At 37.0% G+C, this 16,244-nt stretch overlaps 2 protein-coding genes and 1 pseudogene across 2 annotated transcripts in view; 2 read left to right on the top strand and 1 right to left on the bottom strand.

Annotated features, from left to right (window-relative positions):
- Positions 1 to 891, bottom strand: part of LOC101301254 (probable LRR receptor-like serine/threonine-protein kinase At1g05700-like) — a 3,275-nt gene extending 2,384 nt beyond the window's left edge. The window contains exons 1-2 of the mRNA XM_004289709.1: positions 688 to 891; positions 313 to 440 (exon numbers count right to left, since the gene is read on the bottom strand). The gene's annotated coding sequence lies outside the window, so the exon portion shown is untranslated. The remainder of the gene's footprint in view (positions 1 to 312; positions 441 to 687) is intronic.
- Positions 892 to 3,394: 2,503 nt separating this feature from the next.
- Positions 3,395 to 5,251, top strand: LOC101300970 (UDP-glycosyltransferase 74E1-like). Its single transcript, XM_004289708.1, has 2 exons — positions 3,395 to 4,082; positions 4,306 to 5,251. The coding sequence occupies exons 1-2, from the start codon at positions 3,420 to 3,422 to the stop codon at positions 5,026 to 5,028; spliced, it is 1,386 nt and encodes a 461-aa protein (XP_004289756.1). The 5' UTR covers positions 3,395 to 3,419; the 3' UTR covers positions 5,029 to 5,251.
- Positions 5,252 to 6,436: 1,185 nt separating this feature from the next.
- LOC101301939 lies at positions 6,437 to 7,710 on the top strand (annotated as a pseudogene).
- The last annotated feature ends 8,534 nt before the right edge of the window (positions 7,711 to 16,244 follow it).

Raw genomic sequence — 16,244 nt, 5'->3', positions numbered from 1 at the left:
ATAACCAGCTTCCACTATATTATAGTAGAGAAAACAGTTTAAGAGACTCAATTCCACTAAATTAACCCACTAAACATCCATAAAACTATAGAACATAGTCCCATTACCCATACTAAACTGCTAAATTCAAACAAATATATTCCATTTTTTGCTCATTTGTTTTCCTTCCATCTCCTAAACAACATTTAAACAGATCACTAAATTTCATATATGCATCATATATATCCCATTTAAGAAACAACAATGTATTAGGTTGGATATTTAAAAGAAAACAATAATCCTTTTAATAATGTATTAATTGTGGTTGCATACCTTGAAGAGTTTTGAGAGGTAATCCTCTCAAGGAATGACGCCTCTCCAGTCATAGACATGCTCTTTTGGATTTGTGAAGTAGTCATCTACAAATGTGGTCATGTCCACAAAGAAAAACTCTGTCATTTCTGCATAAAGGTGAGAGTAATCATATTGAGAACAATTAATAAAAGCAACAATCATGAAGAACAACTACTCATCAAAGCAGTAACCCAGAAAAGAACTACAATCCTTATAGCACAAAACCTAAAAGCCTTATTACCCAAAACCCAGCAACAGATCTAGTGAAATCCTAAAACTCAAATACCCAAAACCGAATTCCCAAATCCTAAATCCCAAAACCCAAAACCCAGCAATTTTGATTCCAACAATTACCATAAGAGAAATAATCGTCAGAAAATCAAAGCTCCAAATGGTATTGTAGTTGTCTCAATCCAACTGTCCAAGTCACCTGCATCAAAATTGAAACCTTGAATTCATCGAAATCGATTTATGAGAGATGTAAGGGATAGAGCTTACCAGGCTAGAGACGAATCTAGAGAGAAGCTAGGGCTAGGTCAGGCAGCGCCGACAGCTTCCTCGTCGTCTCCGTTGAGGTAGACGAGGCTGAGAGAGATGGGGGTCGAGAGAGATGTGGGTTGAGGTTTTCGGTAAAGAGATAGACGAGGCAGACGAAGATGTGAATATTTTGGGTTTTTGCGAATATTTTGGGTTTTTGCTCAAGAGCTGTCGAGAGCTGTCGAGGTTTCTGGTGCTGTGAGTGTTTGTTTTTTGGTTTTGTGAGTGTGTTTGTCGAGGTTTTAGCTTTTAACTTTTTTGTTTTTGTTTAAGTGTTGGGGGGAGAATTTAATTTTGGGCTAAAATGTAAAGGGGAAGGTATGGGCAGATTGAAGTTGGCATTCATTTCGACACTAAATCACACCACGTAAAACCTATAAATATGGTCTGATGCCTGAAATTTTAAGTTTTGGCATTGCCTCCATCAAAATTCATGTTCCCTCTCTAAGTTTGGGGCTAAATTTGGGGAGAAAGTTGGAGGGAAATATTGGCTGACATGGTTTTGCTGCAAAAACATACACTCACACCACATTTTTATTACAAAACGTCGTATCATTCTTACATGTTGGTTACCTTGCAATCTGGGCTCAAATTTTTACACATTCACACGATGATTTATTCAAAAACTGACATCTAAAAAGTTAAAAATTAGTCACACGACGGTTTATTGTTATACGTCGTTTGATAGGCGTTGTTTAAAGCTGTTTTTGTGGTAGTGGAGTGAGAGTGTGAGACTAGCGTTTAGGGTTGGTGGGTACCTTATTGAATTTGTCATACTTTTTCACACAACAGAATATATACTCGGAGGGAAACTTTGGAGCCAAAACTATTTTGGCATAGCACACCAAATCGATGGAGGCAAACTTTGGAGCCAAAACGACTTTGGCATGCCATCAGATTTTCCAGTCACACAACAGAACGTTTTAAATTGTTGTATATATTTTCTAAACTTGCACTAGGTATTGCCTAGTATAAATTGTAACAACATCATACAACAAAGAAATAAAAGTCTATTGTCCAAACATTTTGCATCTTGCACGACTTTCAATTTGGTGATGGGGGGAATCCTTCAGCCAAAATTTTCATAAATCATACAACATAAAATTAGCATCATTGTTGTGTTTTGAACTCTTGAAATATAACCTGACAATTTTGTGTCATCAAACAACAAAACTTTGTAACTTTGCGTTGTATGTAACAGTTCACTTCATCAAACAAGTAGGGAACCTTAAAAGGTTGTATGATGAGTGTTGTCTGATAACGTTTTTGTAGTAATGTGGAAGACCACAATGATGACATTTTTCGTTAAACCTTGTTTTGGATTTGCTCATACTTCTTCCATGGCCTCTCGGTCCTCTGCTCTTGCTCCTTCCTCTATTCTCTGCAATGAAGAATTGCCCATTTTCTGAACTTGACGAAGAACTCTTTCTAGTTTCTTCATTCAGCATATTATCTTTAATATTTTTCATAGATAATACACTATTATGAGCAGAGTTACTTTCGGTAACAACAAATGTCTCCTAGCTTTAATTTATCAATGATATCTATTCTGCCAGCATAATATGGTTCAAATTTTTTTTTTTATAAATATTTTATTAATAACTCACACACCCTACATATGTTTGAACCAGTGACCTCAAATTTGTCAGTTAAACACTTTAATTAACTTTAACTAACTAAGCCACAGCTCACCGACTAATATGGTTCAAGTTGATTTGGCTGATCGGATACCAATCATTTGCATGTGGATTGTAGAACACTAAAAGCAAATTTTAGTTTATCAAGAAATTCTACCAAGTACAATATTATACATCGTCCAACTTAATAAACTCCAGTTCTTGCCTTCCTCGCAACCCTGTTATTTTCTTCCCAGCCATTGAATCCCCTATTTACATTCTTGAAACCCCAGAACCATCAGGTTATATAGTTTGACAGGAGGGAATAGGAGCACACTCAGAACCATATTTGATGTTGTGTGGGTTTAAACATTCTTCCCCTCTTCTAGAGTATTCTGGGACATAAAAGTAAATGGTTCCAAATGACACGCCTCAGGGTGTCCATGTTAATCTGCAGAGGGTGATCATCTATACACTGAACTTTTTAGGATTTCCATTCAAGTTATAGTGCACTCACGCGGCACTGATGCAAAAGCCAAATTGTACTTGACATTCTGACTTCCCCAAATGAGCTATAAAATTTATTATACTGAATTATTGGCTATCTGTACCTAATCTTAGGTCGCCATAATCATAGATAAGCTTTCAACAGTCTATAGATCAGCATTCTTCCAACTACTGGTCAATCGATGTCAATCATAAACCTTTGCACGTATTTTTACCAACTTCTAAAACAATGATATAACGTTACTTCCGGCAGAATATATTACCTTGCTTCTAAAGAGACGTATAGATAGAACTTGGTGTACAAGACTTATCTGACCACTAGTTTCGTGGACTGATTGTGCACTTCATCTTCATACTTCAGCAGTATATATTACCTTGCAGCTGAAGTTCTTTCCAAACAACACAGATACACAACAAACCAGAGAAATGGAGAAAGAACAGAGAGACTACAAAGCTCACTGCTTGGTCTTTCCCTATCCTAGTCAAGGCCATATCAACCCTCTCCTGCAATTTTCTAAGCTTTTAGATCACAAAGGAGTCAAAGTCACACTGGTCACTACTCGTTTTATCTACAATACAATGTACAAAGGATCATGTTGCACTGCACTTGAGACTATCTCACTGGAGGCCATCTCTGATGGTTTCGACGAAGGCTGGAAAACGCAGGGTGTAAGTATCCAGGCCTATTTGGAGAGCTTTTGGAAAGTGGGGTCGCAGAATTTGTTTGAGCTCATTGAGAAGCTATCTGGCTCAGGGTGCCCAGTTGACTGTCTTGTTTATGATGCAATCATGCCTTGGCCTTTGGACATTGCCAAGAAGTTTGGAATAGTTGGGGCTGTTTTCTTTACTCAGTCTTGTGCTGTTGACAACATTTACAATCATGTCAACAAAGGGGTACTGAAACTTCCTCTTACTGACTCAGAAATTTCTCTTCCCGGGATGCTACCACTTGAGCCTTTGGACCTGCCATCTTTTCTATCCGATTTCGGGTCTTATCCAGCTTACTTTGAAGTTGTTGTCGGTCAGTTCTGCAATGTTGACAAAGCCGATTGGGTCCTCTGCAACACATTTTATGAGTTGGAAGAACAAGTGAGTACATTAGAGACTGCTACACACACATACACACAAGTATACAACCATGGTCTGTTACATCTGTCTCATTTGCTTATATATTCTTCTTGGTGCTTTGAGATCTCAATTTTTTTATCATGGTGTTTATATGAATCTAAGTTCCAAAACCAGTTGCTATATAACCACAAAACTAAACTTACTGATGTCAATTATCTTGCTTCCTTGTTTTTGCTCTGTGTAGGTGGTGGATTGGTTGGCAAAGTTTTGGCCAGTGAGGACCATTGGACCAACTATACCATCTAACTACTTGGATAACCGACTTAAAGACGACAAAGGTTATGGCGTTGACCTCTTTAAATCCAGCAATGATGCATGCATGAAATGGTTAAACAAACATCCGAAGAACTCTGTTGCTTACATCTCATTCGGCAGTGCTGCACAACTTGGACTTGAGCAAATGGAGGAACTGGCGTGGGGTTTGAAAAGGAGCAAAAGCAAATTCTTGTGGGTGGTTAGAGAATCAGAAGCAGCTAAAGTCCCCGAAGGGTTCATCAAGGAGATAGCTGAGAAGGGTTTGGTGGTTTCATGGTGCTCCCAAATAGAGGTTTTGGCTCATGAGGCTGTTGGGTGCTTCATTACACATTGTGGTTGGAACTCAACTTTGGAGTCTCTGAGTTTAGGAGTTCCATTAGTGGCAATGCCACAATATTCTGACCAAAGCACCAATGCCAAGTACATTAAGGATGTTTGGGAAATAGGGGTTAAAGCTCAACCTGATGAGAAAGGCATTGTAAGGCGAGAAGAAGTTGAGCGTTGTATTAATGAAATCATGGAGGGGGACAACGGAAAAGAAATACAAAAGAATGCCATGAAATGGAAAGATTTGGCTCGAAAGGCAGTGGTTGACGGTGGAAGTTCCAACAGAAACATTGATGAGTTCATTGCGACGTTGGTTAAGCATTAAGAGTTGCTCAAGTGTCAAGTTCACTGAAACTCTGCAACTTCTTTGGTACCTCGATCTCTATTGTACTATTGCACGCCTTTACACTGATGATTCCATTAGTTTGGCTTCAGTTAGTGCCTTTCCTATGTAGTTCTGTTACAAGTCCTCTGAATCCTTGAATTGTCTATTTTGAGAATAAGAATTGTTCTTGTGATGAAAAATAAAATGCAAATTTACGCAGCTCGTTCTGATGCCACTACTTACAATTAAGAGATCAATATTGTGGCGTTGGCTTTTCCCTCCCATAATTTAACCTTTTATTTTCTTTGCTTTTGAAGATTGATTCTTTTCTTGATGCAAATTAGTTTACTTAATTCTGTTTCAGATTTTAATGTGTTCAGCGATGAAAGAGGAGAAGTGAGACCCAAAAATTAACTGGGGTACTGGTACTGTGGTCAATCATTGAGAACATTCACTTATTTCTTTTGTTTCATATTCAACACTTAGAGAGTGTTATTCTATGTTTAAGCACCACCAAGGGTCAGTAAGTAGTTGTCCCAAACATTGTTTTTAGTCATAATGCAACAAAGAGACGTATAGAGACTTATAGAGACTTGGCCTGCAACTTCACATTATTGAGAAATTATTATAGCATTTTGACCATTACGCTTTCGTCGGATGACAGTACACTTCATCTTGGTTCCTGAATCCTGATTGTGCAGTTCATCTTGATTCAATTTTCATGGTGCTCCCAACTAGAGGTTTTGGCTCATGAGGCTGTTGGGTGCTTCATTACACACTAGTAATATTGATGGGGTATCTGCACTTGCTTGCTTTGTAACATGACTTGGGAAAAAACCAGTTTCTTATGAAAATGATGCCTGCCTGAATGCCTAATGCTAGTATACCCTTCGTATTATTTTGCCTTAATTAGTTGCACTAGTTTACTATACATCAGTGAATCCTTTATAAAAGTTTAATAGTTGATTGTGATAACTGATATTTTTATTGTCATGATTTAGGGGGCTTCAGAATTGATAAGAAAATTGATTCTGTGTTGTTTACCCTGACTAATGTTTTTGAATTACGAACTAAAATGGCCCGTTCAATTTTCATTCTATGTTAATTTTATGTAGTAAACAAAACCTCAGGGTCCCTTTGTAGTTTTCTTTTTTTATTATGGATTTCCAACTCTTGTGGTTGAACACTTGCATTTGGGTTCTACACTAGTGTTCTTTTTAGATTACCCTCATATTCCACCTTCCCTAAATATAAAAACATTCATCTCTGGAAATTCATGTCCAAATGACTAAGAGACGTATTGAGTTTCATCATTTGGTTGAGTAGTTGTGTATTCATCATATTCATTGTTCATCAGTATATAAACTGCCATTGTTGTGGCTTGCCTATGCAAGACATAGATAGAGAAATGGAGAAGGGTCAACAAAGAGCCTACAAAGCTCACTGCTTGGTCTTACCCTATCCTGACCAAGGCCATATCAATCCCATGCTCCAATTCTCTAAGCTCTTAGAGCATAAATGAGTCAAAGTGACACTAGTTACCACTCGCTTTTTATGCAAGACAATGCACAGGTCAGGGTCAAGTCATGTTCCATTGGAGACGATCTCTAATGGTTATGATCAAGGTGGGAGAGTAGAAGAAGGAAGCATAGATGTCTATTTGGAGAGCTTGAGGAAATCAGGGTCACAAACTTTGGCTGAGCTTCTTGAGAAGCTTTCAAGCTCAGGCTTACCAGTTGATTGTATTGTTCATGATGCATTCTTGTCTTGGCCTCTGGATATTGCTAAGAAATTTGGTATTCTTGGGGCTATCTTCTTCACATAGTCTTGTGCTGTAAACACCATCTACTACCATGTGAAGAATGGATCGCTGAAACTGCCTGTTGTTGAGTCTGAAATATCGCTTCCGGGTTGCTGACACTTAAGCCCTCAGACCTGCCATCCTTTCTATCTGATTTCGGGTCTTACCTGGCCGCCTATAAAATGGTTGTTGTGGATCAGTTCTGCAATGTTGACAAGGCTGATTGGGTCCTCTGCAATACATTTTATGAGTTGGAAGAGCAAGTAAGTATATAGGAATTATTTCCCTTATCTCAGTCACTTTTTGGCTACAAATATGATTTGGAGTTTCATAAGCTAATGATCAATGTTGCCTAGACCATATGCATCTTTGAAAATTCTTGTGGGTGATTAGAGAATCAGAAGCAAGGAAGGTGTCGAAAGGGTTTGTCGAGGAGACATCTGCAAAGGGTTTGGTGGTTTCCTGGTGTCCCCAATTGGAGGTTTTAGCTCATGAAGCAGTTGGTTGCTTCATTACACATTGCGGTTGGAACTCCACATTGGAGGCTTTGAGTTTGGGGGTTCCAATGGTTGCAATGCCTCGATGGATTGACCAAAGCACCAATGCCAATGAGTACGTACATTATGGATGTGTGGAAAATTGGGATCAAAGCTCAAGTTGATGAGAAAGGGATTGTGAGGCAAGAAGAAGTAGAGCATTGTGTAAGTGAAATATTGGAGGGACAAAGGGGAAAAGAAATATAGAGAAATGCTATAGCATTGAAAGAATCGGCTAGAAAGGCTGTGGATGAAGATGGAAGCACTAACAAGAACATTGAGGAGTTCATTGCATCTCTGGTTCATCGCTACCTGATGTTGATTGAGGAGCTGTCTTATTGTTAAAAAGTCTTTCACAAAGAAAATGTGGTTCTGTAATAAACTAAAACTTGTTGTAAATAATTATTATTTAGTGGGCATTCTTGTAATTAGCCAACTAGGGTTATTGTAATTTACATCATGACCTCATCTCTATATAAGAGATGGTTCCCTACTCAATAATATACACATATTCTCTCATTCTCATGGTTGTTTCTCTCCTTTCTCAATCTATTCCTTTTATTTTACAACACGTTATCAGCATGAATAGTTCTAACGCTAAGGTAGTTTTTATGCAGCATGGAAGAGAGACCGTTGATCAATCGATGGAAGAATCATTCAACATGGTTCAAAATTTCAATCACAAACAAGCTCTCGGATTGGATTAGAAGTTTAGTCCACCAATATTCTCGGTTCTGACACATAAGATGAACACTCATTGATTCGCTTTGCATCGAGTAAAGTTTTCTAAACTCTATTATAATTCATGTTTCTTTTAAACCTTGATTACATGAAAAACCATCCTGAAGCATGAACCACATGTTGTTTATGTTTCGATTTTATGATTTCATGCTTATTAACTTTGATTGCATATTGAAAAATCCGTCTACGATGCATGAGCGCCAAATATATTGTATTAGTCTATTTGGTTAATACATATGAACATGAAATGTCATATAAGTTTTCTTATGTTATGAGAATTGGAAAAGGAAATATAGCACCAAAAAAGGAAATCACTACGGAGGCCAGTAGCCACCGAAATCAACCTTCGCAACTACCTAGTAGTGCAGACAAGGAGGCACATGGATCAGCAAAAAGTATAGTTTTTCATGATATCCAAACTCAAGATCATGCATGCATTCCGGAAGTAGTGCTTGTAACCATTAAGGTTTTACTATTAATTTGGTCAATGATAGCAGACGTTACATATATTTCATATTCATTATGCCTGAATCATTTAGTGATAAGAAGGAATTAATATTGCTCTTAATGGGGTTTAAATAAAATCCGTTAGTAAATGTTACGTCAATGGTATAACGACATTTCAGTGCTAATTATGTTACTTAATTGTAGCTTAATATGTATATTTTGTCAGTTACAAATTTGATTTGTGTCAAATTCAATATGTCATTTAAGGACATAACGACATTTTAGTGCTAATTATGTTACTTAATTGTAGCTTAATATGTATATTTTGTCTGTTACAAATTTGATTTGTGTCAAATTCAATATGTCATTTAAGGACATGTAATGCCAGAATCATTTACCAATTTACCAATTTACAACCCACATTATGCTATAAGCATTATGGGCCAAATTATTGTGCACATTATGATACAAACGTTATGAATTTAATATTCAGTTACGTCAATTTGAATAATTTTCATTATAATTCATTATGCAAGAAGCATGAATTTTGAGTTTAATTACATAATTATTATATAAATGTTATGCCAGTAGCATTTACCTCATTTATTACTAATACAGTAATACATAATGTTATAAGCATTAATGGGATTTAAACCCATAACCGCTACATAAATGATATTTGTTATTGACTTTATGTCGGATCCTAATTTAATGTCAATTACGAATTAGAATCATATTCATTTCAATTTGACATTTATGAGGGTATAATGCCAGAAGCAATTACACATTTATAACCCCATAAATTGTGCTTGAAGTATTAAGGTTTAATTACGTGATTATTACATCAATGTCATACCAGAAGCATTTATCCAATTTAATACTTATGTGTAATGCTAGAAACATTAATGAGATTTGAACTCATTGCCTTTGGTACTTAACCGCTGCATAAATGATATTTATTTAGTAATTTATGTCATATATTAATTGTCGGTTACTAAATTCAAATCGCGTCAGTTTTATTCAATTAGTTCTCAATTATGTTATCGTTTATATCGATAATTATTATGAGTATGTAATGACACATTAATGCCAGAAGCAATTGGAGATGCAAATGAGTTAGTTTTGCAAGTAACCGCTACGTTATTGACATTTATTGGTTTAGTAATTTTATTGCATATACATTATGTCGATGAGAATTAAATTGTTTCCGTTATAATTTAATTTATTTCGGTTTCATATAATTACTTTCACATTAAGTTTGTATGTTACTATTTAATAACATATATTCCATTGGTTTATGTTATATTGGTGAATATTAATGATGTTAAGTCAGAAGCTTAAATCAAACATGAATATATATGAAATTGAGCCAGAAGCTCGACCTAAGCTCCAAGGCTAGAACATAAGCTCGTCATGTGTCGCCTTGAGTCTATGACAATGATTATAACTCTTCTCAAACTAAGCTCACCCAGTTGGATGCGATGTCTAGGCAAGTACTTTTGAGGATGTGTACTTAAGTGAGCCTCCCTCCACCACCTCATCATGGCTTACCTGGTCGTATACAATTGGAGTTACCGAAAGGGTTGATTAATAACATTGCATTTCTTGGTAGACCATTATTAGCCCAGTAGGCCTACTCTCCCTCTATGGGACCTAAAAGCCTAGCATACCTCTCAGATTGTGCCCCGTAGGCTTGTAAAGTATGTATAGGCTAGGTTTATTTATTTCACTTTAATTTCAGTCAATTCCTTTGGTCCAGCAGAATCAAACAAAAGGAAAATAATCTAATGACACTGGATTTTCGTACCTAGTCATTATGTATGTCTATAGGACTCTCCAAATATTTTCTCATAATGGCTATTGTACGTTAATATATTCATCATATTTAATGTGTAGTTAATTGCCAGAAGCATTTACACATAGTTACGTAACATATTCACTATGCTAAATTAGTAGCGTGGAATTAATATCATCAATTGTTACATGATTATAACTTGAAAATACATGTACCTAATGAACTAGTAGTTCAGAAATGAACCGGTAGTTCAGACATGAACCCGTAGTTCATTTATAAATCAATCTTCTAGTTTCGATAATAATCCCCTTAAGAAACTTGAAGTTTCATTCCAAATTCATCAGACATGATAAAATCGGTAGCTTTATCATGTTAATTGGTAGTCTCCAGAAGAAAAAATTTAAACTAGACATCTTCCTTGCATAAAGCAAAAGAATATTAAAATGGAAGGGCTTGTTGCTTTAGAATCTAAATTAAAATTGATATGAGTTATCAATATTAAGGAATTGAGCGTTCTCGTCTGGCTGACGAGGTCAAAATATCTTTACGTTTCAGAAGAACGTTATCGAAAGGTAAGTTCATTGAATCAATGCTTAAAACATTAAAACCACCAGAAAAATGGTGTAATATCTTTGCGTAACCTTCGAATGTGCGGCCAAAAGCGTACATTGACTATATTCAAATTTATTAGCTAGAAGCTAAATGATTCGGGCAAATACTAGCTATAGTATTGGTGTTTGATGCACCCAGGAAAAACATATGATACACCGTATCCTCAAACTCAATTATCACACGGGCATCCCCCTCAGAAATAAGGGTCTTGTCTTTAATGACACATGATATCAAGCTGCTCGTTAAGAATGTTGAATACTAGACCATCACATGCAAAGACTAGAATATACATTATCTCTTTAATTATGCACAGAATGCAAGGAAAAATATGTGGACCTATCCAACCACCATACGGACCAGTTAAATATTAATGGTTTTGGTTGATGCATCGACAAATTAAGTGATAAGATGTCACACTATTGTCCACAAGAAAATGATGCCTTTGCTAAACTCTCACCTATGAAATAGAGGGTACACCACTCGGATTATCCCGTAAAGTCTATAAGACTTGATAATGCCGGAGAGTTTACATCGAAGGTTTTCGATGATTATTGCATATCCCTTGGGTTTTGTAAAACATATAGTTTCCTATGTTCAAACCTAAGATGGTCTCGCATATAGAACTTTGGTAATGCGCACCAAGCTTCTATTGTTTGCGTCGGGCTATGCAATCTTGCATGCAGCCATGTCGGTCCAGTTGAGGCCCCCTGCTACCCGTCTTACTTCGTGTTACAGTTGGTGACTGGGTGTGAACCTAATGTTTTTGCACTTACACACATTTGGGTTTGCAGTCTCCATGCCAATTGTGCCGCCACAACGTACAAAATCGGGTCCTCAACAAAGGATGGGCATATATGTCGATTATGAACCCTATCCATTATGTGCTCTTTAGAGCCCTTGACAGGAGATCTCTATACCGCTAGATTTGTGGTCGTCACTTTGATGAGACAATCTTCCCGCCGTTGGGGGGAGATAAGAATGTGAGCGTTCCTGATGAACGACGTGTAGAATGTCTCATCTTGATCCCCAAACCGCACATGTGAAATTGAAGTGCGAAGAATTTTACTTCTAGTTAAAGTGACGAGATAATATATACCTGCTGCAAACCTGCAAGGATAAATGTCCCTGTAGGACGTATCGTCCTAGTTGGACGAGGTACAGCCATGGCGGCTAACCAGTCATAGTCCCTACCCAGAAGCGAGGTAAACCATTAGGTTCAAACGATTCTTATCCCTAGAAGAGGGTAAACTTGGCACAAATGAATCTTCTTGCCATCGTAATCTCAACCAATTCAACTCACGAGATAAATCTGGATTATGGGTTTGTCCTAGAAGAGACGATGTTGGGAGACGCTCCAACATTTAAACCCACTCCCGAGAATATAAAATCTCGGTAAATTTTGTGAGATATTGAATCGGAATGAAAGTTCATCGATGATATGTTTGTATTTGCGGTGGCCACCGAATTTATAATAAGCGATGATGTCGAACCTTGCTTCGTTGACAGATCTCAACGAAGAGACAACTGGCTAAAAAGGAAATAAACAATCCAGGTCAAATCAAATTCATTAACTAAGAGAAATGTGTTATGGGCCTGTTGTTCCCACACCTACCCATGTTAAACCTATATTGTTTAGATGGGTATTTGTAAGGAAACGTAATGAGAAAAACGAGATTGTGATATAAGTCTCGTTTAGTGGTGAAAGGATTTTCTCAATGCCCTGCGATTGATTACGAGGAGACGTACTTTCCCGTAATGGACGTCATAACGTTCCACTACCTTATCAGTTTGGTAGTTTCCAAATAACTGAATAAACAGTCTATGAATGTGGTAACAATTTATCTCTATGAGGATCTGAATATAAAGATATACATGAAGTTTCCTGAAGGACTTCTGTTACCCAATACAAATAGTTCTAGACCACAGAACATGCTCTCCATTTGCTAGAGTAGTTCACTTTAGGGGTTCAAACAATCCAGACGGAGTTGGTATAACCGTCTAAAGTGAATATTTGTTTGGGGTGGGATATATGAACAAATGGACTATGCCCATGCTTGTTTTAAGGAAACAAATTCCGGGTTTGTAATTTATGGTAATTTATGTCAATGACATGAATTTGACTGATACTCTTGAAGAGATTAAGGAAACTGCAAAACACCTGAAATCGGAGTTTGAGATGAATGACTTTAGGAGACCAAATATTATTTTGTCGACCTGAAGTCATGCAAAGTGCAGATGGAATTTTGGTCCATCAATCAAATTAAATCTAGAAGATGTTAAGATACTTTGATGAGGATAAAACAAAGTATTTAAGCACACCTATAGTCATCCAAGGTCTAAAGACACTCGTATTATCATGCAGATAATAATGAAGAGATATTAAGGCTAGAAGACTCATATCTAAGTACAATAGACGCATTATTGTACTTGGTTAAATGGCCTTGACCGGACATCTCATCTAATGTGAATTTGTTAGCTAGATATAGCTCTGCGCCAACATGTCGCCTCCGTAAATGGCATAAAAGACAATTTTCCGTTACTTTAAATGTATGATGGAAAATGACTCATTTTATCCCTAGGCATTATGGAATGGATCAACCGCCTATGATCCTTGGAATGATGTTTGCCTTGTTAAATATGTTGACACGGGTTATGTAAACCCACACAAGGCTTATTCCCAACTGGTTATGTCTTTATTATAGGGAATACAATAATCTTAGAGGTATATGAAACAAAAACCTCTTTAAATCATGCTGACTATTAAGTTATTCAAGAAGCATGATCAATGTAGTAGTTTTACCTAGTGTGTAGTTTTTAGGGGGAGTCAATATTAGGGGGAGTATCCTGAAGTATACTCTTGACCATTGTGTACTCTTTTTGTCCTTCGTCTAGGGTTATTTTGTCCCACTGGGTTTTGTTACCTGGCAAGGTTTTAATGAGGCACACATGTAATTGGTCACCTTCCTCATGGTGCATCTTGAAGATGCCTTTATTTGAAATATATGCATTTGCTCATCTTTTCCCTTCGACCACGGGTTTGTCCCACTGGGTTTACTGGGCAAGGTTTTGGTGTAGCAACTATTATGCATCTATCTCTCATAGACTCACATCTTATGATCCAGACTAAACCGCTTCACCGAAATCAAGGGTTCTGACTATCACTGCTACTTGTGCGTTGTACTCGTTTCTCCTTCGACCAGGATTGTTTTTGTCCCATAGGGTTTTTATTACCTGGCAAGGTTTTGACGAGGCAACACCGAAGCACATATTAGGGGAAGCTAATGACAGAGAATACCCAAGGGGGAGTGTTGTAAATAGTTATTATTTAGTGGGCATTCTTATAATTAGCCAACTAGGGTTGTTATTATAATTTACATCATGACCTCATCTCTATATAAGAGATGGTTCCCTACTCAATAATATACACATATTCTCTCATTCTCTTGGTTGTTTCTCTCTTTCTTAATCTATTCCTTTTGTTTTACAACAAAACTGTGCAATTTGATGTGTGTTTTCATTTTGCTAACATATATAACGTATGGTGGTTTTGCAATAGATGGTACCTGTCTTTAGGGTTCAGTTGTTGGTATTAAGGCTTGGAACCTAACACCAATGACGGTGGCGGAACTTCAAACAAAATTATGGAGGGGCCAAAATTTTTGAAAGGGCTAATATATACCAAATTCTTAAACTGAATACATAATTATATGCAATTAAACTATAATTAAAGGGGAAATTTGAAATTACCACCGGGGGCCACGACACTCCAGCCCCAATTGACGACCAAACATAATGGTTGATTGATGGTACCAAACCAACAACGTATACACTCAATAGCTAGCGAAGCAAATTAAGAAATAAGAATGGTGAAGCAAAGAACTGTGAAAGGAACTACAAAATCTAGCCAATAATGATGAGCTGTACGTGGAAGCAGAAGTTTCTGGAGGAGTTTGGGCCAGGAGCAGGAGGAATAGGTAACTGGAAGTTTCGGTTTGCTGGGAAGTGGGAGAATAGGGAGCAACAGAAGAAGGCATTGGTGATGTGGAGAGATCATAATATGCTTGGTTTCATCCCAATCCCAATGAAGAGTGAGCCAATTCCATTCGCACCTGGTTTTCTTGGAATTATCAAGGATCATCCAAGTTTTGGTGTCCTTGATCCTTTCAAATGACCAAGGTTACCATGTTGGGTTATTGCGGAAGAATAAACTGTAGAATGAAATTGTAAACTTATAACCATAAATGTAAAATGTAGCGGAAATAAAATGATAAGAACACCGAGAATTAACCTGGTTCGGCAAGGCAAAGTGCCTACGTCCACGAGGCAACATCAACAAAGAAAATCCATTATACGAATAAAGGTTACAGCAAGAGAAACACTACTTCAAGACTTACAGTTGAAAGGATACACGCTCACACTCTCATCACTTTGTTTTGCTGTACACAAAACTCTCGACTTGGAGTTTTGTCTCTATCTCACACACTCTTGTATAACACAAGATGAACTCACCAGTATATCAATTGCACCATTGCTCACGCCTTTATATAGGCAAACTTCTTCATGCATTTCCCATGCAAATCCTTCACGTCCATGCACGAGGAAGAGAATTCAAACTTCTTCCTTAATTCAACCTTCAATGTTTGTATGCACCATCAATGCATCTGTATTCTTTTTGTCAAACATTTCAGCTATCCACAAGCCTATACATATAGGCTCTCTCTTGCATTTCAACATATACACACCACCAACTTTGTTATTCATGTAGCATCTTACCTCTTGGTTAATTGAATGGGTTTTGAGGCTTCACCGAAAGGTTTTACACATGTAGTAAACTATATGACATCCTCCTCCAAATAAGGAGAGAAATTTGACCCTTCAATCTCCCTTTCCCGACTTAATTGGAGGGATGCGTCATTCCTGACGCACTTATGCAGAAGTCAAACTTCTCTTTTCGTAGAGACTTCGTCATCATATCCGAACTGTTATTGTCTGTATGAATCTTCTTTAGCAATAATTTTCAGTTTTTAAGTTAATTTGCGGTTATTTACTTTTGTGTTATTTTGACCTTTTACCGTTTTGAGTAACCGTTTATTGTTAAAAGACACTAGAGTTGACTTTTTGTAGAAAAATTATTTTAGGACATTTTTTTAATGAAGTCGTAAATGACGTTAATACAAATCCGTAGACATGCTATACGTTAAAATCGGAGTTCTTATGCAAAAGTTATTGTGTAAAATGTAAAGTTACTATTTTGGTCGGGGGGTATAAAAATGGAAACTTACCA

The sequence above is a fragment of the Fragaria vesca genome, linkage group LG2, assembly GCF_000184155.1.
Source record: "Fragaria vesca subsp. vesca linkage group LG2, FraVesHawaii_1.0, whole genome shotgun sequence".
NCBI classification, from domain to species: domain Eukaryota; kingdom Viridiplantae; phylum Streptophyta; class Magnoliopsida; order Rosales; family Rosaceae; genus Fragaria; species Fragaria vesca.
This window is presented reverse-complemented; position numbering and strand designations above follow the sequence as displayed.